This window comes from Crinia signifera, chromosome 5 (assembly GCF_055691185.1).
Source record: "Crinia signifera chromosome 5, ASM5569118v1, whole genome shotgun sequence".
Classification (NCBI taxonomy): domain Eukaryota; kingdom Metazoa; phylum Chordata; class Amphibia; order Anura; family Myobatrachidae; genus Crinia; species Crinia signifera.
In genome coordinates, this window is record NC_139221.1 from 111,515,929 (window position 1) to 111,542,173 (window position 26,245).

At 43.8% G+C, this 26,245-nt stretch overlaps 1 protein-coding gene across 2 annotated transcripts in view; it reads right to left on the bottom strand.

The window, feature by feature from the left end:
- The window catches only part of CDKAL1 (CDKAL1 threonylcarbamoyladenosine tRNA methylthiotransferase), a 794,854-nt gene extending 768,881 nt beyond the window's left edge, over positions 1-25,973 (bottom strand). Inside the window, exons 1-2 of one of the 2 annotated variants that reach the window (XM_083187848.1) lie at positions 25,856-25,973; positions 23,426-23,586 (exon numbers count right to left, since the gene is read on the bottom strand). In XM_083187848.1, coding sequence (XP_083043974.1) covers positions 23,426-23,583 — 158 coding nt within the window. In that variant the 5' untranslated portion in view covers positions 23,584-23,586; positions 25,856-25,973. Of the gene's footprint in view, positions 1-23,425; positions 23,587-25,274; positions 25,461-25,855 lie in introns of those variants that run through there. The other variant, XM_083187847.1, reaches the window with a different exon arrangement.
- Between the last annotated feature and the right edge of the window lie 272 nt (positions 25,974-26,245).

Sequence of the window (26,245 nt, forward strand, 5' to 3'; positions counted from 1 at the left end):
CTGCCGTCACTAGTATCTGCCACCATCTCAGATCCATCTTTGCCAAGTTTGTCAAGATTATCGACTGGGATAAATTCGTTCCGTCCCCATCTTACTGGGACAGAAAACAATTTTGCAATTTGCAATAAAATATTGAAAGAAACTCCAAGGCTTAACCTGACTTTTTGTACCATGCCGCTTTTCCTTCTCCATGGTATCGGCGAGCACCCCAAATACACTCCAATAGGCGGGACTTAGTCTTTGCTTGCGGGATTAACGCTGCACTGTTATCAGACTGCAGCTTCCATCTCATCTGTACTTCTCTTTCAGAAAAAAACAACAAAAAAACAAACACATAACCACTGTCCGGGTCTTGGCGCCACACTCTCCTGCGCCCGCTTGCTTACATGCTCCGGCTCCTTCTGCCGCCTGCACTGTTCTGCCCATAGCCACCGCATCTCGCCACACTTCCACCCTTATCCTCCGGCGGAAGTAGTCACTGCTCCAACTGACAGCGCCCGCCAATAATGTAGGTCCCCTTTCTCTCTGGATTAACGGGGACCAGGCTGTCGTGTGCAGCATCACGCGGCCTTAGCCATCCTGACGGCATGCAGCACCCGGGTATTAATCCGCGGAAGGCCGGTTCCCACCTTCCCATCCTCGACAGAGCACCAGCTTGGCAGCGGGGGAATCTAAAAAGGTACACTAACCTATTTTCCTCTTCACAGGGTAAGCCTTCTACTGCCCACTTGGAAAAAAAAAAAAAAAAGACACTGAGGGAGGCGGTGCCATTATATGGAGGATAGTGTATTTTTTTCCTTTCCAAAGTACTTCCCAATGTGGAGGAACCCAGTGATTGGATGCCATGGGGAGGTAGAGGAAAGACATTTTAATGTAAGGATACTGCACAGGTGTTTTAGGGTATAAGAACGTACAGCTGCATCGTCCGAGGGTTAATTGACGTGCCAAAGGTATTCGATTAGTGGGGATGTTCCTTTTGTAGCATTGAACCTTATAGCTCCACTAGCTGAGAGGTATAATCTTTAAAGGGGGAAAAAAAAAAACATTGATTATTCAGTTTCTATAGAATCAGAGGGTTTCTGTTCTTGAATACAGGCTAAATATCCCTTATCCAAATTATTCTGAAAACCATATGTCTCCAAAATGTACTTTTTTTACGAAAAACCTACTGGGTACATCTATAATTGGCACTACTGTGAGTTAAGATAAGCACAGTAACTGGCACTACTTAGTACATGATCTGTAACTGGCACCAAATACTGTATGTGCAAGGTCATGATTATTTGGCATTCAAAACCTGTACCGATTTTGTGGTGTGGTGAAAAAAGTATTTCTAATTTTACAGCCTTTCCCTACATGACAGGAATTTGCACAGGGAGTATATACACTGTAGAAAGCCATAAAAAAAAAAAAAAAAAAAAATTATATATATATATATATATATATATATATATATATATATATATATATATATATATATATATATATATATATATATATATATATATATATATATATATATATATATATATATATATATATATATATATATATATACACAGTTTTTGAAGAGCAGCACAACCACTTGATGGGGTAACTGGCTCCGGTGCCTTCCTTAAGGGGAGAGCCCCAAACGTAATATAGACCAGAACGGCGGCACCCGGAGGCTTGGTAAATAAAGTAACAACTGCAGGTTGGCGTGATCAAACGTTTTCGATGTTTATTACATCGTCATCAGGATGGTGCACATGAACACAGAACATACCTTTATACATGAGCCAAACCACGTGAAGGTACCCGTACACTCCCAGACCGGGTGATGCGCCCAAGAATGACGTCATCGCCCCGTTACCGGTTGCCAGGGTGACCACCAAAGATAAATACAAAACAATGTTTGAAAACAAAGTGAAAGCATAATCAGGCCAGTCCATGGAGTTAGGAAAAAATTGGACATGGCAAGTGAGACAACATAGATGCAAGGTGAATACATACTCAACACATTGTAGCAATGAAATATGTACAAAATCTATACAAAATATTTACAAAAGGGATCATAAAAATCCACACATACCCATAGCATAATCATAAAGACTGGAAGTCAATTCAGCAGAATCTGTAATGTAAATACATGAGATAAATCATCTGAATAAGGATATGTCAGCGGACGCAAAGTCCAGGTCAGAATACATGAAGGTCGACATGGTGTGTCGACTATATGGTCAAACAGGGTCAGTGTCGAAAGGAGCGATAAAGTATTACAAGAAGCAATGGAGTCCAGCAGTCTCATTGAGGCCTTTGGGTGCTAAAGTATTGAGTTTATTAATCAACCTTGCCTCGCGTTGTAAAAGTTTGAGTCCCCTGTCGCCTCCTCTTAGTCTCGGAGGTTCATGATCAATCAATGTGTATTTCAGTTGAGCAATGCTATGTCCATGTGTGACCCAGTGGCGAGCAACCGGTTGGTCGCTGCTTCCACTGATAAGAGCAGCACGGATGACAGACTTGTGGCCAGCGATCCTTTCCCTAAGGGTACGCGTGGTTTTACCCACGTACCCTAAGCCGCACGGGCAGATAATTAAATAAATAATGTATCTGGTGGTACAAGTTAGTACATGCTTAATGGGTATGCGGGCCCCAGTATGTGGATGTGGGAAATCACTGCCCGTGTTAAGGGATCTACATACGGCACAATTGATGCACCGATAACAGCCATTACGGCGGTTATCGGCACATTCCTAACCAGGACGGTCTGACGGCAGTCAGACGTTTAGTTACTGACAACCCAGTATACACTGGCCCTGACGTTAATTTAATCATTGACTTGCTGGAGTTGGTACTCACATGTAATTACTTTATTTTTGACGGTACCTTCTACCTGCAGATGGCGGGGTGTGCGATGGGGTCCTCTGTGGCCCCATCGTATGCCAACGCCTACATGTACATGGTGGAAGATGACATTATGCTGACTGACGACACGTTTCGTCGACATGCTCTTTTCTACGTCAGATATATTGACGACCTGTTTGTCCTTTGGACTGGTACACGTGACTCACTTGAGACCTTCATCTACACACACAACAACTCTGGACATCCCGTCCAATTCACATATGATATCAGTGATGACACCGTACACTATCTTGACGTAAGAGTGAAACTGACTGACGGGGCAATCTCTACTGAATTGTTCCGCAAGGAAACTGATCGGAACACCTCGCTCCATGCCACTAGCTTCCATCCACCCAAATTAAAATTTTCTCTTCCCTACTCACAATTCTTGCGAGCGATTAGGATTTGCTCTGACCGAGATACAGCCATTGAGCATATTGACAGGATGCTACATGACTACATGATCAGGGGCTATGATGAAAACGAACTACTTAAAGCCAAACAAAAGGCATTATGCCATGACCGGGCTGACACCCTTAAATCCGCGGTGACCAAACGACAGAGTAAAACCATGACATGGGTCAATCACTACAATGTAGCAAGTGAAGGTATTCGCAAGATTAGCAAGCAACTTTGGACAGTAGTGAATTCCGACCCTGAACTACAACTGCAAGATACCAGACTCATGCCTTGTTACAGTAGGGGTAAAAACATCCGGGACTGGGTGGTCAAGACTGACATTAGTGGTCTAGACAAAAAACAATCCGTTCAGGGCAATTTTTTACACCGCCGTAATGGCTGTTATCGGTGCATCAATTGTGCCGTATGTAGATCCCTTAACACGGGCAGTGATTTCCCACATCCACATACTGGGGCCCGCATACCCATTAAGCATGTACTAACTTGTACCACCAGATACATTATTTATTTAATTATCTGCCCGTGCGGCTTAGGGTACGTGGGTAAAACCACGCGTACCCTTAGGGAAAGGATCGCTGGCCACAAGTCTGTCATCCGTGCTGCTCTTATCAGTGGAAGCAGCGACCAACCGGTTGCTCGCCACTGGGTCACACATGGACATAGCATTGCTCAACTGAAATACACATTGATTGATCATGAACCTCCGAGACTAAGAGGAGGCGACAGGGGACTCAAACTTTTACAACGCGAGGCAAGGTTGATTAATAAACTCAATACTTTAGCACCCAAAGGCCTCAATGAGACTGCTGGACTCCATTGCTTCTTGTAATACTTTATCGCTCCTTTCGACACTGACCCTGTTTGACCATATAGTCGACACACCATGTCGACCTTCATGTATTCTGACCTGGACTTTGCGTCCGCTGACATATCCTTATTCAGATGATTTATCTCATGTATTTACATTACAGATTCTGCTGAATTGACTTCCAGTCTTTATGATTATGCTATGGGTATGTGTGGATTTTTATGATCCCTTTTGTAAATATTTTGTATAGATTTTGTACATATTTCATTGCTACAATGTGTTGAGTATGTATTCACCTTGCATCTATGTTGTCTCACTTGCCATGTCCAATTTTTTCCTAACTCCATGGACTGGCCTGATTATGCTTTCACTTTGTTTTCAAACATTGTTTTGTATTTATCTTTGGTGGTCACCCTGGCAACCGGTAACGGGGCGATGACGTCATTCTTGGGCGCATCACCCGGTCTGGGAGTGTACGGGTACCTTCACGTGGTTTGGCTCATGTATAAAGGTATGTTCTGTGTTCATGTGCACCATCCTGATGACGATGTAATAAACATCGAAAACGTTTGATCACGCCAACCTGCAGTTGTTACTTTATTTACCAAGCCTCCGGGTGCCGCCGTTCTGGTCTATATTACGTTTGGGGCTCTCCCCTTAAGGAAGGCACCGGAGCCAGTTACCCCATCAAGTGGTTGTGCTGCTCTTCAAAAACTGTGTATACCAGGTTCCCTTTGCCTCTGCAGCGCATCGGGCTCCAGAGCGACAGCACACACTGGCAAATTTCCTTGCCACTTTACCTACATTTGCAGTCATCTCCACGACCAGGATCAACTACATCCACACAGCGGACTGATATGTCCAGTACAGATGGCACCCAACCTGGTGCATACACAGGAACCGAGAATCTCTCCCTTCTTACTCAAGGAAAATTGTTAACATTTTCTGAAGCTGAAGCCGACAACATCCTTTTCAACCAATTACTTTGTGATACAGTAGAACCCGCTCCCCTGAACCACTTATACAAAGATTGGATTCGTTTGAAACAGAAGGAGATCGACTACTTGTATCATGGCATCACCTTAAGCGGCTATTACAAGGACAAAAGAATACCAAGAGGGTTCAGAGTCAAAAACTCTCCAACCATTGGACGTTACAACTCAGCGTTTTGTCAGCGCTGGATTGCTGTTCTTAACAAGTGCAGTTTTGACCTACTATTACTTGTTATAGAAGAATCTTCTCGTGAGTTGGCTATTGCAAAGGACAAAATCAAGACTTTTGAATCCCAACATATCGCTAACTTTAAAGCCGACACAAGCCAAGATTGGCTGTCCAAACTGGATGCGCAGATTGCAACCTATCGGAGGGATCTGATTACGTTTAAAAAAGAGAAATTGGCCAAAGTTAACGCAGATTACGAATACAATCGCGTTTACCAGTGGGCCAGCAGCCAGGACCCACACAGACGTACATACAGACGTCCAAGAAACTATAAACAATTGTGGCAATCTGACACATCACAGGAAGCCGCCACCAACAGTGAATCTGACGGCACGACTGACCCTACAGACTCTACACGACAGACCCCTTTAGGGGTTGGCAACCGCCGCAACCGCGGCGAACACGACGCAGAACACGCCGAGGGGGCGAAAAAGCGAGGCAGAGGACGCGGGCGCGGACAATCCGGGCCACCCGGGAGGCCTCCACTGCATCGGAAGGTGAAAGCTTAATATTCAATCTGTCCAATCATCCCCTGACTGACACGGAGGTCCGTGTATTACAACGGGGACTTTCCTTCGTACCAACGGTACACACCGACAACATGCAATGGAATATTGAGAAATACAAACTAAATCGCCAGCTCAAACTGCATGAATACTTCCGTGGGAGCAAAGCCATGATTCGCAACCCCATACCTCCTGAGATCAGCGCTCCTTTGCCCACAGCACTACAAAAACTACAAAAGAGATCTAGTTTTGACCCAACTTCTGCCAATCCCTCAATTAGAACATTTAATCGACTTTTGGACAATCGTGTTGGGAACCTGCTCCAGACTACTGAGTATGGTAAGCACTCCAATCTTAGTAAAATGGAACAATTAGCATTAAAAGATCTATCATCATATACTGACATTACCATCCGCCCTGCCGATAAAGGTGGGGCAATTGTTGTACAGAACTTATGTGACTATCGCTCTGAAATTCAGAGACAACTAAGTGATGCTTTGGTTTACCGCAAACTTGATTCTGATCCCACTGCATGTTTTGCCAATAAATTGTCCGACCGCCTAAAAAGGGCTGTCACGGAGGGATTTATCAATGACTCGCTTAGGACAGCGTTAATACAGGAGATGCCGGTTATACCGGTCTTATACTCACTACCTAAAATACATAAGTCATTGATAAACCCTCCGGGACGTCCTATAATCTCAGCTCGTAATGGTCTCTTTCAGAAACTGTCTACTTACTTGGATGCGATATTACAACCTTGCATAGTCCAGCATAACCGACACTTACTGGACACCACTAGTTTTCTCAATAAACTCAATGAAATCTCTGGGGTTCCCCCCAACACCCTGCTCTGCAGTCTTGACATCTCAAGCTTATACACTGTCATTCCTAACCAGGACGGTCTGACGGCAGTCAGACGTTTAGTTACTGACAACCCAGTATACACTGGCCCTGACGTTAATTTAATCATTGACTTGCTGGAGTTGGTACTCACATGTAATTACTTTATTTTTGACGGTACCTTCTACCTGCAGATGGCGGGGTGTGCGATGGGGTCCTCTGTGGCCCCATCGTATGCCAACGCCTACATGTACATGGTGGAAGATGACATTATGCTGACTGACGACACGTTTCGTCGACATGCTCTTTTCTACGTCAGATATATTGACGACCTGTTTGTCCTTTGGACTGGTACACGTGACTCACTTGAGACCTTCATCTACACACACAACAACTCTGGACATCCCGTCCAATTCACATATGATATCAGTGATGACACCGTACACTATCTTGACGTAAGAGTGAAACTGACTGACGGGGCAATCTCTACTGAATTGTTCCGCAAGGAAACTGATCGGAACACCTCGCTCCATGCCACTAGCTTCCATCCACCCAAATTAAAATTTTCTCTTCCCTACTCACAATTCTTGCGAGCGATTAGGATTTGCTCTGACCGAGATACAGCCATTGAGCATATTGACAGGATGCTACATGACTACATGATCAGGGGCTATGATGAAAACGAACTACTTAAAGCCAAACAAAAGGCATTATGCCATGACCGGGCTGACACCCTTAAATCCGCGGTGACCAAACGACAGAGTAAAACCATGACATGGGTCAATCACTACAATGTAGCAAGTGAAGGTATTCGCAAGATTAGCAAGCAACTTTGGACAGTAGTGAATTCCGACCCTGAACTACAACTGCAAGATACCAGACTCATGCCTTGTTACAGTAGGGGTAAAAACATCCGGGACTGGGTGGTCAAGACTGACATTAGTGGTCTAGACAAAAAACAATCCGTTCAGGGCAATTTTTTACACCGCCGTAATGGCTGTTATCGGTGCATCAATTGTGCCGTATGTAGATCCCTTAACACGGGCAGTGATTTCCCACATCCACATACTGGGGCCCGCATACCCATTAAGCATGTACTAACTTGTACCACCAGATACATTATTTATTTAATTATCTGCCCGTGCGGCTTAGGGTACGTGGGTAAAACCACGCGTACCCTTAGGGAAAGGATCGCTGGCCACAAGTCTGTCATCCGTGCTGCTCTTATCAGTGGAAGCAGCGACCAACCGGTTGCTCGCCACTGGGTCACACATGGACATAGCATTGCTCAACTGAAATACACATTGATTGATCATGAACCTCCGAGACTAAGAGGAGGCGACAGGGGACTCAAACTTTTACAACGCGAGGCAAGGTTGATTAATAAACTCAATACTTTAGCACCCAAAGGCCTCAATGAGACTGCTGGACTCCATTGCTTCTTGTAATACTTTATCGCTCCTTTCGACACTGACCCTGTTTGACCATATAGTCGACACACCATGTCGACCTTCATGTATTCTGACCTGGACTTTGCGTCCGCTGACATATCCTTATTCAGATGATTTATCTCATGTATTTACATTACAGATTCTGCTGAATTGACTTCCAGTCTTTATGATTATGCTATGGGTATGTGTGGATTTTTATGATCCCTTTTGTAAATATTTTGTATAGATTTTGTACATATTTCATTGCTACAATGTGTTGAGTATGTATTCACCTTGCATCTATGTTGTCTCACTTGCCATGTCCAATTTTTTCCTAACTCCATGGACTGGCCTGATTATGCTTTCACTTTGTTTTCAAACATTGTTTTGTATTTATCTTTGGTGGTCACCCTGGCAACCGGTAACGGGGCGATGACGTCATTCTTGGGCGCATCACCCGGTCTGGGAGTGTACGGGTACCTTCACGTGGTTTGGCTCATGTATAAAGGTATGTTCTGTGTTCATGTGCACCATCCTGATGACGATGTAATAAACATCGAAAACGTTTGATCACGCCAACCTGCAGTTGTTACTTTATTTACCAAGCCTCCGGGTGCCGCCGTTCTGGTATATATATATATATATATATATATATATATATATATATATATATATATATATATATATATATATATATATATATATATATATATATATATATATATATATATATATATATATATATATATATATATATATATATATATATATATATATATATATATATATATATATATATATGTGGGATGGGCGGCACTCACGCGGATTTTCTCAAAAAAGCACTACCAGACAGGTAATGAAGTCGACGTTTCGGACGTCACTCCTTTATCAAGGCAAAAGGAGTATAAGCCCCCTGGAAGAGCTAGTAGTCAACCAAAACAGCTCCCAGCACCCTGTTAAGTTAACGCTGTCCACCAGTAACACCATGATACCGTTCTTAGATTTGGCCATCTCCATCAGTGATGACAGACTGCATACCTCGCTGTATGTCAAACCTACTGATCACAACACAGTGTTGAGGCATGATAGTTATCACCCCCGCAACACTGTCAAAAGTCTGCCTTACTCCCAATTTTTAAAGAGCCCGCAGGATTGCAGACCTAGATGAAGAAGCAGCCTGTCAGATTGACATAATGATCGACAAATTTTTACCCCCTCAAAGAATTGCTGCAGGCTAAAGCCAAAGCCATGGCACAAAACCGCAAAGATTTAATTACCAACAAAAACAGCCGCCATAAACAACCTAGTATTCCTTGGGTCAACGAATTCTGCACCACCAGTCAAAGTACCACCTGTAAAGCTAAAAGATGGTGGTATATTGTTAGAACAGATCCCGATTTGGCTGTATTTCAAAATACTAAACTTATGCCGAGCTATACTCGAGGACCCAATCTTAAAGATCTATTAGTGAAAACCGAAATTACCAATTTCGACACTCACACACGGTCCAGCCGTAGCAGCAGGGATGGGTGCTTTAAATGCCTAGGGTGCATAACCTGCAGCTATTTGGTAGCGTGCAAAGATAGATCACATCCTTATACCGGGAATTTTTGGTACTTCTTTACTTTCACGGCGCCACTAGATTAGGACAGATAGGAAATCGCAGTCATCGCGGGCATTGAATGTACTAAAAAATCGGGTGCGACGCGATGCCCGCGATTTCCCATAGGGACCAATGTTAAATTTCTCAATGGACACGATTTTCTGTTCAATGCCTCAATTGACACGATTTTTCCATAGGAAACAATGTTAAATGGCCCACAGAGGCCAAATAGGCACCCTCAAGTTGTTAACGCCACCCCACGATCAACGTCAACCCGAAGCGTGGCGAGCGCAGCGAGCCCGCGAGGGGCGGCGGTACGCGTCCTCCGACCTTTTCATGCCCTACTATCCACTAGGGCGTGGAGTGAGAATAGAATAGTGTGGCGAGCGCAGCGAGCCACCGAGCCCGAAGCGTGGCGAGCGCAGCGAGCCCCGCGAGGGGACGCGGATACCTGTGAAGCCCGCGAAGGGACGCGTTTACCTGTGAAGGTATCCGCGTCCCCTCGCGGGGCTCGCTGCGCTCGCCACGCTTCGGGCTCGGTGGCTCCCTGCGCTCGCCACACTATTCTATTCTCACTCCACGCCCTAGTGGATAGTAGGGCATGAAAAGGTCGGAGGACGCGTACCGCCGCCCCTCGCGGGCTCGCTGCGCTCGCCACGCTTCGGGTTGACGTTGATCGTGGGGTGGCGTTAACAATTGTGGGGGTCATTTCACACTTGAGGGTGCCTATTTGGCCTCTGTGGGCCATTTAACATTGTTTCCTATGGAAAAATCGTGTCAATTGAGGCATTGAACAGAAAATCGTGTCCATTGAGAAATTTAACATTGGTCCCTATGGGAAATCGCGGGCATCGCGGGCATCGCGTCGCACCCGATTTTTAGTGCATTCAATGCCCGCGATGACCGCGATTTCTAGTGGCGCCGTGAAAGTAAAGAAGTACCGAATTTTTTTTAAAATCAGATGGCCAGAATTCGTTGTTTATGTGATCCAATGTCCTTGCAGGCTTAATTATGTCGGCAAGACAGATTGTGCATTCAAAGTTCGCATGGCGCAGCACCGCAGTGCCATCAGAGCAGCCCTGTTGTCGGGCAAGAGCCAACAACCAGTGGCCCGACACTTCGCCACGGCAAAACATAGCCTGGCGAGGCTGCGTTATAAGATTGTAGACCATGTCCCTCCTTCCATTCGGGGAGGAGACCGGTCAAAGAAACTCTTACAACTTGAGGCCCAATGGATATTCAGACTGGGCACACTGGCACCCAAGGGGCTGAATGACAGTTTGGGCTTACATGCTTTTCTCTAAAATACGGTTTCCACCAGTAGCTGTAACGAGTATTCTGTTAGTCGCTCGCACAGCTTCACATAACATGGCTTGCCTTTAGCTCCTGTAACGTATTGCCCCCACACAGGGTCGACATTAACAAAATGCTGACATGACGGTCACTCTGCTGTCATGTTCTGGCACCCAGCAACTTGTTGCACGTGTTCTATGTGAGGCACACCATTGTTTAGTGCTGCTACATTAGCATTTAAACCCCCATTGCATTATTTCAACTCATCGCGAGTTCCTCTACATGTATTCCCCAGAAGTACAGGGTTTTTAATATTTTGTCCCTTTTTAAGCATTTTTTGACTCATCCACTAGATGTCACTCATACACTGTTTTTTCATTGTTTGCTGTGTTTTTTTCTCACATTGTTTAGGCTTCCTCTTAAATGTATGCAGTATATTGGATGCTTTTTGTTTATATATATCGTGACTTATGTTTATTTTTGTTGCCATGGCACTGATCACTTGTATGCCTCCCCAGCAGCCCGCCCCACGTGACCCCAGGACGGCGCCGCAGTGATGCGCCTGTCAGACGACGCTGTGAGTAGCGGTGACGTCACCAGTGTGTGATCGCACCCGGAAGCCAAGCCTGGCGGTTGAGATGCGAGTCCTAACTGCAGGAGGGGGTAAGTATGTCTAAAGCTTATAAATTATTGTCTTGTATGTACCATGTTTATTCACTATTTCTGTCCTGACGACGGGGGAGACCCCGAAACGTTGACAACCATATGACTGAGCAATAAACCAGTCCCTTGTTCCACCTTCTTGGAGTCCCCGAGTGCCCTTTTTCCTGGAATTGTACATTTGGAGCTGCAAAGTTCCCAACTGCAGGCACCGGGGCAAGCTACTTTGGCTCAACCTAAGCCCTGGAGTGCCAGTTCATCTGGATAATTACATATATATACATATATACACACACACACACACACACACACACACACATTATTAAAAATAATAGCTGCAGGACTCCAACAAAAGAATGAGAGATGCTGGTCTACAATTTTTTGGCCACGGGAATTAATCTTTGAACAAAGTCATTGTGCTATGGTATGATACACGTGTGTATGAGCAAGAATGTACTTTATTATATAATCAAAGAACAATATTTGCCCATGCAGCGCTCCATGAGGTCCAAGTGTCTGGCACTATAACACTTTTCACTGCTCACTGGCCCCTAGGAGGCATCAGCGCAATAAGCAGCACACTGCACAAGGTTTAAAAGCTCCTCTCCTGCAATTAGCCCAGTTCCCAACTGTGGCTGCTCCAGTCCAGGTTTTCAGACCTGCACAGTGTGCTTTCCCACCTCTCCTCCAGGCTCATCTCAGACTAGAACCAGGAAGAACATGGCGTAATTAATGGACTACATATTAATAAAATCTTCAGCTGGAACAGATATCCATTTAATCATGTGCATTATATATATTTTTTCAATCATCCTTCTTAGTAGTTTCCATTTTCTTTTGATAATGTTCCCTCTAAGCTTATTTTGCAGGGTGCCACACTCTGGCCATTTTTAAAACCTCAAAATGCACCATGCCCTTTTTGTGTGTGGCACTGTGTGCCCTTGCACTGCCCCCCAACACTGAGAAATTTTGTTGTGTGCCATCATGTCTAATGGGTATTACGGTGTATGCCATCATGTGTAATGGGCATTATGGTGTGTGGTATAATGTGTAAGAGGCATTACAGTGTGTACCATGTTTCATTGTCATTACGACAGAATATGTAATGGGCATAGCAGAGTATGACTATATTTAATGGGTGTAATCATAGTGCATTGTGCAATTTTTTTATGTATGTTCTGTTTTTAGTTTGTAATGTGAAATTCTAATAAAAAAATAAAGAAGTGCCCTGCCCGGTGGTCAGCACCCTGCCCTAAAAAAAATCCTCGGGAGAGGATTTAAAAACTAGAAGTGTTAATAGTTTATTTTCATCAATTAAGAAAAAAAATTGAAAGTGAATGAACAAAATACAGAGCTGTAGTAAATGGAGTGCAGTCACAGGAGGGAAAGGTTACTAGTGGAGTGGGAAAAAGTGCTTTGCGATCAGGTCTGAATTAGGCCCTATATGTCAGATGATTGTTCTGCAGCTGTTCCAGGGGACAGTCTTAGCTGTGCACACATTTCTTCCCTTCATGAGCAGTCTCCTTAAGATAACCAACCCCCTACTTTCTAAAGAGAACCAACCCCCTACTTTCTAAAGAGAAGACCAAACAGACCTAATTCCATAGTAGGGGAATTTTCAGTGCTCACATCTCTTTGATTGTGGGGGGGGGGGGGGGGGGGACTTATCATTTTCCGCTCATCTCACTAGTTCAGTGAAATGGCCTCCACCACTATCCACAGACTTCCACTATAATCGGAGACAGAGAGACGACAAGACAATAAGACATTTACTCTCAGTTTTAAAATCTGAGCTGTCACACAGTTACAGATTGTAGGAAAAAAGTGCAATCCAACACTCAAATAAGGGAAGACTTGGACAATCGGGAAAACCTAATAATGCACGATTCCAGGGAATATCGAAGCAGAAGTTTACCCACTAGGCACCACCGGCTCACAAAGATTTTAAATGGACTACTGAGGTTGTGGACCCAACAACAAAATATAATTTGACAGTGCTCGCTGGGATTATGGCACAATACAGAGCTCTGCCAGGGCTTACCAAGCACAGTTGAATGAAAGATGCAACATAGTTGTATCTCCTACTGCAAGCACAATGGGCCTTATTCAGACCTGAGCTCAGTACAAATTTGTTTGGAAAATGGACAAAACCATAGGGTGTGTTGAAACTGAAATCTAAATTGCAGTGTAAAAATAATGCAGCCAGTATTTACCCTGCACAGAAACAAAACACAAATCTAACTCTCTCTGCACATGTTACATCTGCCCCACCTGCAGTGCACGTGGTTTTGCCCATTTTCCAAACAAATTTGTACTGAGCTCAGATCTGATTAAGGCCCAATAAGTAGAAGCACATCCCAGGAGTAATCGCGGTTCTCTGGGCTCTCCTTCCATTACATAAACTTGGTTATACTGCTGGTTGTGTTCTTGATTCCCAGCTATAGATGTTATCCTAATAACAATATTGGATTGGACTTCCGGTTCCGGCTTCAAGCAGGACGGCCGCGTGAGGAGAGAGCTCCATGGACGGCGAGGAGGGCGGCACCCCTAACTCGCTGGATCGCGGTCCCCAAAGCCTCACACTAGCGGCGGAACACGCAGGAAGCCAGCGGGAAGCGCAGGGAGAGGTTCTTACCTCCCATGCCTCAACGCCAGACCCGCCGCACCTCAGCGAAGCCGCAGGCACCGGCATCCAAAATGGCGGCCGCACCTTCTCCCCCGGCTGATGCGATCCATGCTGAGAAGCAGACAGCGCCCGGACAGAAAGCCCAGCAGCAGCAACAGCCTAATGAAACCCCGACAGAAGGGAAGCGAGCACCCGTTCAGCTGCAACAGTACCAGTATCAGCCACAACAGAAGCAGGTACCGGGCACCCCACACTCCCCTATCACTGACTACCAAAGCACCCCTGATTGTCTGGTGCATGACACAGGCAGTGGGGAGGAGGAAGACATAAACGCTGGGGCATACAGGGGGATGATGAAGGCTATCAAAGCAACAATAGCACCTATGTTTAAGGAACAAGTGGAGGCATTTAATCTAAGCTTTGATGACCTGAAAGGCCATATGACACAGCTTACACAGAGAGTGTCACAGAATGAGGTACAGATTGGGGCAACATTTCATGACGTACAAGAGCTGAAAACCCACAATGCTGAATTGCAAAAATCTGTATATGCTTTAACCAATAAGGTCGACGACCTTGAAAATAGATCAAGGAGATCGAATCTCAGACTAGTGGGACTCCCAGAGACGGTCAGAGGCCCAGCATTACATCACTTTGTTCGCAACACCCTGCCATCCCTGCTGGGAGTGGAACAAGAATGCATGGATATGGTAATAGAGAGAGCCCATAGGCTAGGGCCTGAAAAGGAGGGGGCAAACGTGAGACCAAGAGTCACCATATTTAAATGCCTGAATTTTTTGCATAAGGAAACTTTATGGACAGCTTCGCGTAAGCTAAAATCATTGCAGTGGGAAGGTCACAAGCTGCACTTATTTCAAGACTATTCGGCGGAGGTGACCAGGGCGCGGAAAGAATTTACTAGCATTTGCTCAAGGCTTATTGCGGATAAAAAGAAGTTTGCCCTGTTATACCCCGCCCGCCTTAGGGTGTTTGAAGGGGACTCTTTCAAGGACTTTTCTACAGCAGCTGATGCCAGGGCATACCTCCGGATGGAGAATGCAGACTCTGCTCAGCCGTGAGAATTATACGCGAAACAAGTGGCCCACGCAATAGTCACAAGGTTTTTTGGGGTTGATATTTAACAGTAATTCCCAAGAAGTTACTTTAAATGGAACCATTATAGCCTGAGGCCTTTGTATGCACTTAAGTACTTTAAGATGTAGAAACTGTTAAGTACGAGTTATATAAGGTTTACATAAAATATTAAGGGGAACGTGAATTAGATGTTATAAAATTTGGTATCAATATTAGGGGTGCCGACCCGACTACGTAACCCGGGAGATTGGTTGGATCTAGTCAACCAGGGTGCGTAGCGATAGACGGAGGTAAGGCGATAGCCATTAGAAGGATGTTGGGAAGGGAGGAGCCACAATGTTTGGGCTCGCCCCTCGCTGCTAGAGATGTTAGAATCAATCTGCACAGTATGAGAGTGATTTTACTCTCGGGGGATAGTTCTTGGGATCAGGGGGGTGGGGGGTGGAGGGATGGGAAAGTTGAGGGTGGGTTTTTTGGTGGTCTGTTCAGGGGGGGGATGGGGGGGTGGGACTCAGGGCCAAGTGCATCTTTAGTAGGGAATATTCTTACAAGTAAGCTATGATGTCTAATGTGAAATTGTGTTCTTGGAATGTGGGAGGGATCAATTCCCCGATAAAGAGGAAGAAACTGCTGTTATACCTTAAAAAGCAAAAAGCAGACATTGTCCTGTTACAGGAAACGCATCTTACAGATAGTGAACACGAAAAACTGGGAGCAATGGGATTCAAGGTCGAAGCATATGCTTCCTTCAATTCAAAGGCTAGGGGGGTGGCGATATTGTCGCGGAGGGCATTGGGGGCGGAGGTTACCAAAACCATTAAAGACCCGGAGGGGCGCTATATACTAGTAGAAATGACAATTCAGGGGGAGCAGTTTATAGTATGTAATATTTACGCACCCAATACTTATTCTAACAATTTCTTTGCTAATATATTGACAAAATTATACCCTTATGCAGACTCACGCTTAATTTTAGGGGGGGATTTTAATATAGTAGCTAAACCCTCACTAGATAGATCCTCTAAACCTAAACGAAAACACACTAATCCTGCACTAGGCATAGGGGATATTTCATCACAACTGCAAGTAGTTGATAGCTGGAGACTACTCCATCCAACCGACAGAGATTATTCCTGTATCTCTGCGGCTCACTGTCACGAATTGACTACATGCTTTTGTCTGCTGGCCCCTGCGGGCGTTTACTGGAAGCGGGAATGGAACCGATATGTTTATCGGACCATTCCATGATATGGATACTGCTAGAGACGGAGCTGGACGTCGGGAAACACCGCCAATGGCGGTTCCCCTCGTACCTAGCATCGTCAAAGACGTTTAGAGACGCCCTGGAGGCCAAGTGGATGGAATACCAACATAATAATGGGGAGCACAATGTAGATCCACTGTTAAAATGGCAAGCGGCCAAGGCAGTACTCAGAGGAGAAATTATTTCATATGTAAATAAATATCGTAAGGACAGAACGGCAGACTTGTTTCAAGCCCAAGAGCTATTGACTTCTGCTTATGCCACTTACAGTGCATCCCCTACCATGACACACAAAAATAATTACATGCAGGCAAAGACACAGTTTGATGCGTTACTGGAATCTCAGACCCTGTCAAGTATAAATAACACTAATTTCCAATTCTACCGACACGGTAACAAAAACGGACGCCTGCTGTCCAACTTGATAAGAGGCACAAGGACATCTGCACACATTAAAACTTTGCATACACCAGGGGGGGATAGGGTACACAGGGGGCCAGATATACTTGAAGTCCTGAGAGGATTCTATTCCAAACTCTACTCACAGGGAGAATTAAACCAAGAGGAAAAAAATAAATTTTGGAGCTCGGTCTCAATGCCCCAGATTTCTACAGCTGCGGCGGAACGAATCATGGCACCTATAACAGCGGAAGAAGTGGCACAGGCAATAACTAAGTTAAAACCCCTTAAGGCCCCTGGGCCAGACGGTTACTCAGGGGAGTTTTATAAGATTTTAAAATCCAGGATAAGTGAAAATCTGACTGCAGCTTTTAATGCCATACTCACGGGACAACAACTGCCGTTGTATTTTAATTCTGCAGTAATTAAGGTGCTCCCGAAGCCGGGTAGAGACTTGGAGGAACCGGGGTCTTACAGGCCCATTTCGTTATTGAACACTGACTATAAGTTGTTAACTAAAATTATCTCTGAGAGAATTAAGCACATTTTGCCTACAATTATTTCCGAAGATCAAACCGGGTTTATACACGGCCGACATTCGGTGGTAAATGTACGCAAGTTATTGACGGTGGTCCAGCGGCTGAGGGAAGAGGGAGGCTCGGGTGATCAGGTCATAATATCCATGGACGCCGAAAAGGCGTTTGACCTGGTCGCCTGGGACCATTTGTACGAAACCCTGACTAGATTTGGATTCCCACAGACCTTTATCCAACTGATAAGCTCCCTATACACCTCACCCTACACACAAGTGGCATGCAATGGATATATCTCGCTCCCTTTTCTGATTCAAAAGGGGACGAGGCAGGGATGCCCGTTATCCCCACTTTTATTCGCAATGGCCCTGGAACCACTGGCAATAGCACTCAGGGCAAATCAGAGTTTTAAGGGGATCGCAGTGGGAAACACAGAATTAAAAATTAGTCTCTTCGCAGATGATATGCTGCTATTCGTATCCCAGATATCTGAATCCCTACCGGCCATTAAGACATGCATTAATGGATTTGGATCGTTCGCGGGTTATAGGATAAATTACCATAAATCAGAAATACTACAGGTATTGGGACCCCAGGTGGCAGAGATTCCGCGACATGTCATAGCCCCCTTTAAGTTGAATACTAAAGCCATTAAATATTTAGGCATAAATATCCCAGGCAATATTAGCGATATATATAAATTAAACTACTCGCCCATCATTGGGGAATTGGAGAGACTGCTGGGGATTTGGAAATCGCTACCGATATCATTACTGGGAAGGGCGGTGGTCATACAGGTTATTGCATTCCCAAAACTCTCATATAGCATCCAGATGCTACCAATTAGGCTATCCAGAACTGATTTACAAAAAATTAATAAAATATTCTTCTCCTTCTTGTGGCAGGGGAAAAAACCACGCATTTCCAGGCACAAAATATATCTTAAAAAAGCAGATGGGGGGTTAGGAATACCAAATGTTCAGGCCTTCAGTCAAGCAGTCCATATGAGGTATATACTAGATTGGCTTCAGGGATCTGATGCATACACACACAGGGCTCTAGAGGGAGACATAGCCTCACCATATTCACTAGCAGGCCTGCTTCACGTCCCCAGAACTAAAATCCCACAGCAAATACTAGAAAATATATTGTTTAAAGATACATATTCTGCATGGTTATTCATTAACAAAAAATTGGGCCGCAATTATCAGAATACAAAATATGATACATTATGGGGAAACCCAGGCTTTGACCCAGGAATGTCTGAATTAGGATATGATAGATGGAAAAGGCAAGGTATAATGGCGGTTAAAGACGTATTTGACCCTGGAGGACAGCTCCTTTCATTTCAAGATATGGCGACTAAATACTCACTACCCAATAGAGATTTCTTCATGTTTCTCCAGGTCAGGCACTTTATTCAATCTAAAAAGGGTCCTATGTTGGAGGCTGGAACTCCAGATGTAATTCAACAAGTGTTTGCTCTGAGCTCCACGGGCCCCTATAGGCTAAAATATATTTATTGGGAAATCCTGCCGACTTCACCTGAGGCAGTTTGGGCCGCTATGGTACCAAAGTGGCAGACAGACATACCAGGGGTTACTTCAGGTGAAACGCTCCATGAACATATAGGAAAAACACTCAAAGTCTTACATTCCACTATGTTGCAGGAAGTCCACATAAAAACCTTGCACAGAGCGTACATATCACATATCCCGGGGAACTGGGAATGTGTCTCAAATGCAAGGGCTCTAATGCTACATTCTTTCATCATATGTGGGAAAATTAGGAAATTTTGGGATAAAGTGATGATGTATATTAATACTATATGTGGAATAAAACTTACAAAGGACCCTTTGGCAATGCTCTGTGCAAACTTCTCTAATTGGAATATACCTGGCCGAAAAACTGAATTGTTCCCTTTCTTGACCATAGTTGTGACAGTTGCGAGGAAAGTAATTCTACGCAGCTGGACCAGTTCATCTCCTCCATTTTTGCAGGACGTGAAGGTGACACTGACACAATTGCTATATTTTGATAGGAGAGCTACACTGCCAATGGTGGAGGAGGGCGTTAAGAAATTTTATGCAAAATGGGGAACGTATATCAGATCATTGGGAGAAGATACACAGAAACAGGTCATGAAAGTATTCGAGGGCACATCTTGGTACCTACTTAGATCATTGTCAAATAACTGAAGATGCACTGAGTCCTAGAGGGGGGAGGGAAGGGGGGGGGGATGGGAGTTTACGGGGTTAAGGTTAGTTAGGATAGAGGTAAGACATTTGTTTCTTTTATATGTCAATGATTATTGTATAAAGAAAAGATTATATATATATATATATATATATATATATATATATATATATATATATATATATATATATATATATATATGGTGGCGGTTGAATTTATTGCGATTAATACAGAGTCCTAGACAATGCAAGATAACATGCCCTACAAAGAATTGAATAGGAGACTGGAAAATCTCTGTAACATATTATAGTCAGTGATATGACTGAGACTCAAAAGTTGTTTTTTTACACATGATTGCTATGCTTTATTTTGTAATATTCTGAATTGTTTTGTGAAACAAACACTGCAATGTACAGAAAATGTTTTACCTTGAAATGTTTTACATTGAAAACTTAATAAAAACGTTGATATAAAAAAAAAAAAAAAAAAAAATATTGGATGTATGTAGGAGGTGGCATGCTCCTTTATAACACTCTACGTGCCCTCCAAATTTCTGGTTGGATGACTTATGTTTTGTGGTACTTTGATATTTGGAATACATGTTAATCTGTCTTTGGCTATTCCCCTTGGAGATTGCTTGGAATTTTTTGAAGGGTAAGATATTTAACCAAATTAATATTTTTGTTAACATATCTCTGTAATACTCCAAACATTCCTTTATATCCCCTCTAATTGATGTGGGGGGAATTTACTAAGGTGGAGTTCTATTTCACATAGGACAGTGATGGCTAACCTTGATACTAGAGCTGTTGTTGAACTACACATCCCAGCATGCCATTCATCAGTTTTAACATTGCCAAATACTAAAACTGGGTACTTAAGTAATATCTGGGCTCCCGTTTTTCTTATGAGACCGCGTGCGCTCGTCACGCTTCGGGCACGGTGGCTCGCTGCGCTCGCCACACTATATACAATCAACTCCATGCGTAGTTGGATAGTAGGGGTATGAAAAAATGGGTTGCATTTAACATGGGAGCCCAGATAATACATAAGTACCTAAAACTGTAGCAGGGCATGCTGGGATTCTGGAGTGTCAAGGTTAGCCATCACTGACATAGGATGTTATGGGCAAACAATCAGAATCTATATATTTAGCCAGTTTTACACTAGTCTCATGCATGGTATGCTTGACTTTTTTCTGTTTTCACTAGGTGCATTTAAATTGAAAATTAGGTTTTCCCAACCTTGGTCCTCAAAGCACACTCCAGGTCCATGTTTTAGTGATATTCATGCTTGATCACAGATGGTTAAATCCAAATAACTGAGGTACTAATTAACTCACTTGTGCTTAAGTATGGAAAGCCTTAAAACCTGGTCTGTCAGTCTGCTCTGAGGACTATGGGAGGAAGTTCTTTTCAGCTAAATGCACATACCCCTCAACACTCTAAAAGTTACTATTTTACAGAACCATGCATATTAATGGGGCGTGGATATGAAAGGCATCCTGCAAGTCCTGGGGCAGGTAATGGTTAGCATTACTGCCTCACAGGGCTGAGGTCATGGGTTCGATTCCCACCATGGCTCTAACTGTGCGGAGTTTGTATATTCTCCCCGTGCTTGCGTGGGTTTACTCCGGGTACTCCGGTTTCCTCTCACAACCAAAAATATACAGGTAGGTTAATTGGCTTCCAACAAAATTAACCCTAGAATGTCTGTGTGTGCGTGTACATGTGGTAGGGAATATAGATTGTAAGCTCCACTGGGGCAGGGACTGATGTGAATGTTCAAATATTCTCTGTAAAGCGCTGTGGAATATGTATGCGCTATATAAGAAACTGTTAATAAATAAATAAGTCACAAAGCATTGCCCATGGGTGCCTCATTCAACGTTGAAGCACATTTCTTACTAGCATCTTTCCCCTACATTTCCGTACCACCAACCCATGTCTTAAGGGCCCCATACATCAGCAATTAATTGTGACAATTTTCAGATATGGAGATGATTGCCACAATTAATTTTAGATGTGTGGGCTCCCCCTTTTGGCAATCCCAATCAAAATCGCCAATCGATTGCTTAATCAGGTTTTTAAACATGTTTAATATTCTGGTATTATCTGCAGATCATTTTTATATGTGTGGGCATTCCCAATTCGTCTATTTACATTATGAACAGCAATCGATTGGGCAATTTCCAGATATGAATATGCAATCTTTAGATGGAAAAATCTGCCAATCACTGAAATAAATCTGTAATGTGTGGGCAAAGTCAGATAGATTGTAAAATCCATTTATCTGGCCAAAAAATCCCTGGATCTGGAAATCCATTAATTGTGATTGCTGATGTATGGGGCCCATTACTCTACTAATCTATACTGTAGTGAGAATAGGACTCCCATACAGCGGTGGCTGCAAGTGCAGTCAAAGTTTCAAATAAGTGAGCGACACCAACTGCCACTCAAACCGCTGCAGGACACACTAGCAATTGGTATGGCTCCTCGATTTGAATTTTGGACATTGCTGCAGCCCCACTACACCCCTGGAACCAACAATGCTACTGTGAACGCACAACAAGTATTGATCATGTTTTACTCACAAGACTAAGCTCAGCAGCACAGTAATAATATGTTCTAAAGGTGCTCATACACCAGTGTGACTTCTCCTAGGGGAGAAATCGCATGCAATCTCCCTTAAACTGTCCGGCAGCTACCAAAGCGGCAGGCCTGCATACAATACACCGTATGCAGTCCTTTCAATATGATGTATTGTACGCAATCCCTGCCAAGTGTGCTGGAGACTTGGAGATCCAACATATCTATAGTGCAGCTCTTCAGCCGTAATATCAAACGCATGCTATTTTTACATTAGTCATCTGATGTCTCAGACCAGTCCCACGGAATTGGGTATAAAAAAAAAAAAAAAAAAAAAAAAAAAAAAACGCCCTAGTGTATGGGCACCATTAGCCAAAGTCAGATCTGACCTAAACGTCACAGTGCACTGCCTGGTACAATTTTAGCAAGAAATACTGAACTATTACAGGTCTCACATCATAACTGTGCAAACCTCAAATAGTGTCTGTGTCAAGTTTGTGCATGTGCGCTCTTGTAGCCATCCATATAATATTGTGAACATCACGAAAGCTATATTAAACCCACCTATGTTTCCTAACCAACATTTAATATCAACAAAAGATAATCTACACAATGTCTAGAGGTTCCAATTTAGCTCTTTAAGAGCATGGGTACAGTGAGATTAATATTCATTTTAAATTCTTATTTTAATATCTTATTGTTTTAAGTGTATATTATAAATAATAAAATATGAATTCAAGGAAATGCATTTCTACATTTACTGGCAATAGTGAACATTTATTACCGCTATAGCTCAAGATATTATGCGAGTTAAATGATGTTCCAGATTTGCCATTTATTTTGGCTTTACAAAGTGAAGATATTTTATTTTCATATTCTCTCTGGAGTTATATTTTGAGAGCTCTTTTTCTCTACAATTCTGAAATCATATTTATCCACAAATACCCTAAACAGCCAGCCATATAGCCACTTGTCAGGGTTTGCAGAGGCATACTTACTCTACAGAGATTATAAATAAGCAAACATCAAAAAGAAAAAGAAAATTGCAGCAACCAACCTGTCAGCGGGTGGTACTTCATGGCCTTGGTTTTTATTTCTTTTCCGCACTCTGGGAACAATGTTTTGTTTTGCAGACTGCCGATCATGAGGTGTTGGGTCGGACGCTGAGACAATGTCTTCGATGTCATCCATTAACGATTCACATGTAGCAGGCATGTTCTATATAAAAGAAACAGCAAACTTTATTTTATACAGTAAAGTATCAGCAAGTTAGATGTAACATGTCATTGAATAAACTGCACTTACCACGTGAATTTAACTGAAGATTTTTTTCATTTACCTCTAAACTGAATCAAAGTACATCACTAAATACAATAAATGGCACATCACCTGGTTAGTCATGTCACAGAGACTACATTGCACACCAGGGTGGATTAAAGAGGTCTTGGGTAGCCTCTCTGTGGGCTCCCACCTGAGTGAGAGCACGCGTCCCCCCCCCCTGATTCTCTGTGATCCCTGCCTGCCCCCCATAGGTCGTTGCAAAATCTCCTGTGCAGCCACAGCAGCCATGGACAGCGCTTTCCCTGCAGCAGTGAATTTCCAATGACATCTGCAGCTGTCGAATTTGATCGCTGAGAAGGCGTAATGATCAGTGTCGCTGACAGTTCATACTGTACATTGCCCTGCAAATCACTCTAGTAATGCATGGGGGAGAAGTGGTATCAGCAGTCATAAAGACCACTGGTGCAGGTACAGGAAACTGGGGCCCATGAAGACTAAGGGGCCCACTACTGCCCATGTGGCCCTCTTCCTGTCACCCACTGCAGTGTTTCATTTTGTGAACATGGGTTGGGGGCCCAAATGATATATTTGCACCTGGGCTCACCACCCACAAGTTCCACCACGTTGTATCAGTTCTTTCTTCTCTTCCCATGTTCCTGCCATGAAGCAGGTCTCCAGAAAGGCACGTATATTAAATAGATGCACAGTACATCAACGCTCAGAATATCAACCTGTTAAATGACAACATTGGACATATCAACCATTCACTTTCCTATGGCTGTTACCCATTACCTAACATTAGAAAGAACAGGATGCACTATTAAGCTATAGTTTAGCATAACGTTAGTCCACTCTCACAGGCTCTGAATTTTGGGGGTTATTCAGAGGTGATCGATGCTCTGCAAAACTGCAGAGCCCTGCAATCAGGTATATGCGCGCAGACAGAATGAAAACCTGCCCCATGCACACCTGCAAATTATTTAGCACAGCTTGCGAAAATTAGCTGCTCATCACTGAATGATTTTTCCAGTGTGTGCAGTCTGTTCGTAGCCCAGGACTTATTCGGTGGCTGCAACAGAAGCAATCAGATGGGGTATTGAGCGGACGTTACAGGCCTTCCCCTCAAATGCCACTGTTTCCCCTGACACACAGAAATCAGCCTATTACCAACCACAAACGCTGGTCTCCTGTCAATCAACTTGCAGTCAGTGATCAAAACAAGTAACAGGATTTTATCACAGGGAGGCATCGCGCATGCATATTAAGAGCCATACGCATGTGTCTATCAATAATCACCCAGCCTGTGAATTCACATTCGTGCCATCAGGTCTGAATAACCCCCTTTGATGTTTTCTTAGAGAACAAGAGATGTGTTACACTCAGATTATTTACAATGGGTAGTGCAACATTGTTACTGGGGAATAACGAGAGCAAGGACTGTGGCCAGAGGTACATTGGCACTAAGCCTGGCACCGTATGCTACACACACTGTAAAACCACACTTATGGAAGAGAGAAGGGTCCATGCCGGGGTCTATGTGTCTGTATACAGTACCGGAGAACAGGTACAGGCGCGGGGTAATGAGGGCGCAGCTGCAAGGTGGGCCGTGGGCGCCGTGCACTCACCTGGGGAACAGACTAGCGTTAGCACCGCACACACCAAACTTTCCGCCAGTCCCAGTAGCACTGTAGCAGTCACCGCGCAGCAAGTTCCCCACGTGTCCACGCCCCTCAGTCGCACATTGGCTGTACGGACCACTACTGCGACCAAACTAGTGAGAAAGGCGGAAGTCACTCGTCAGTCAGTAAAAGGACGCCGCCGCAGTCAGTTGTGTGAGCACGAGAAACACGTAAATATTTAACCGGTCTACATATAACAGGAATAGGGCGGCGCTCCGGTTGGGAAGAGCTAGAAATCCCAGCAGGGCAAACTCTGACTTGTATTTCAGCAGTAACTGTCACACACGAGCATGCTAGCATAATAACCATACAAAATGCGTCCAGTTCTACGGCACTGCGAGCTATTGTGTGTATGTACAGTACATAATAAATATATATATATATATATATATATATATATATATATATATATATATATACACAACGCATAGTACTGCTGCCTGATCACTCCACGCATAGCTGACGTCACAGTATGTTTACAAGCATCACGGCACCGCCCATCTCATCCCGGACCGATCAGGAGTTACCTTCTCTATGACAGGCGGAAAGAGCGGCCAATTAGAGACCTAATAGTATTATAATCCATCTGCCGCTGCGAGGCTGCTGCGTGCTTTAGTTTTCTAGCCAGTTTGCTTAACTGCCGTGAAAGTGGTGGTGGGTAGGGATGGGACATCGAAAACATCAGTTGAATGATGTTTTTCAACATTGGTTACAAAACATCGTTTAGACCTAAACATTGGTACTCCAAAACCGATGTTAACCAATGTTTCTATATATTTTAAAAAAAACTGTCTACTTAAGCATATAATACACTAATAAACTTACTGAAACTTAATGAAGCATCAACTAGCAAAACTTTATTGCAACAACTCACAGCAGCTCACAATGTGCTATTTTAAAATATTTTTAAGGTACTT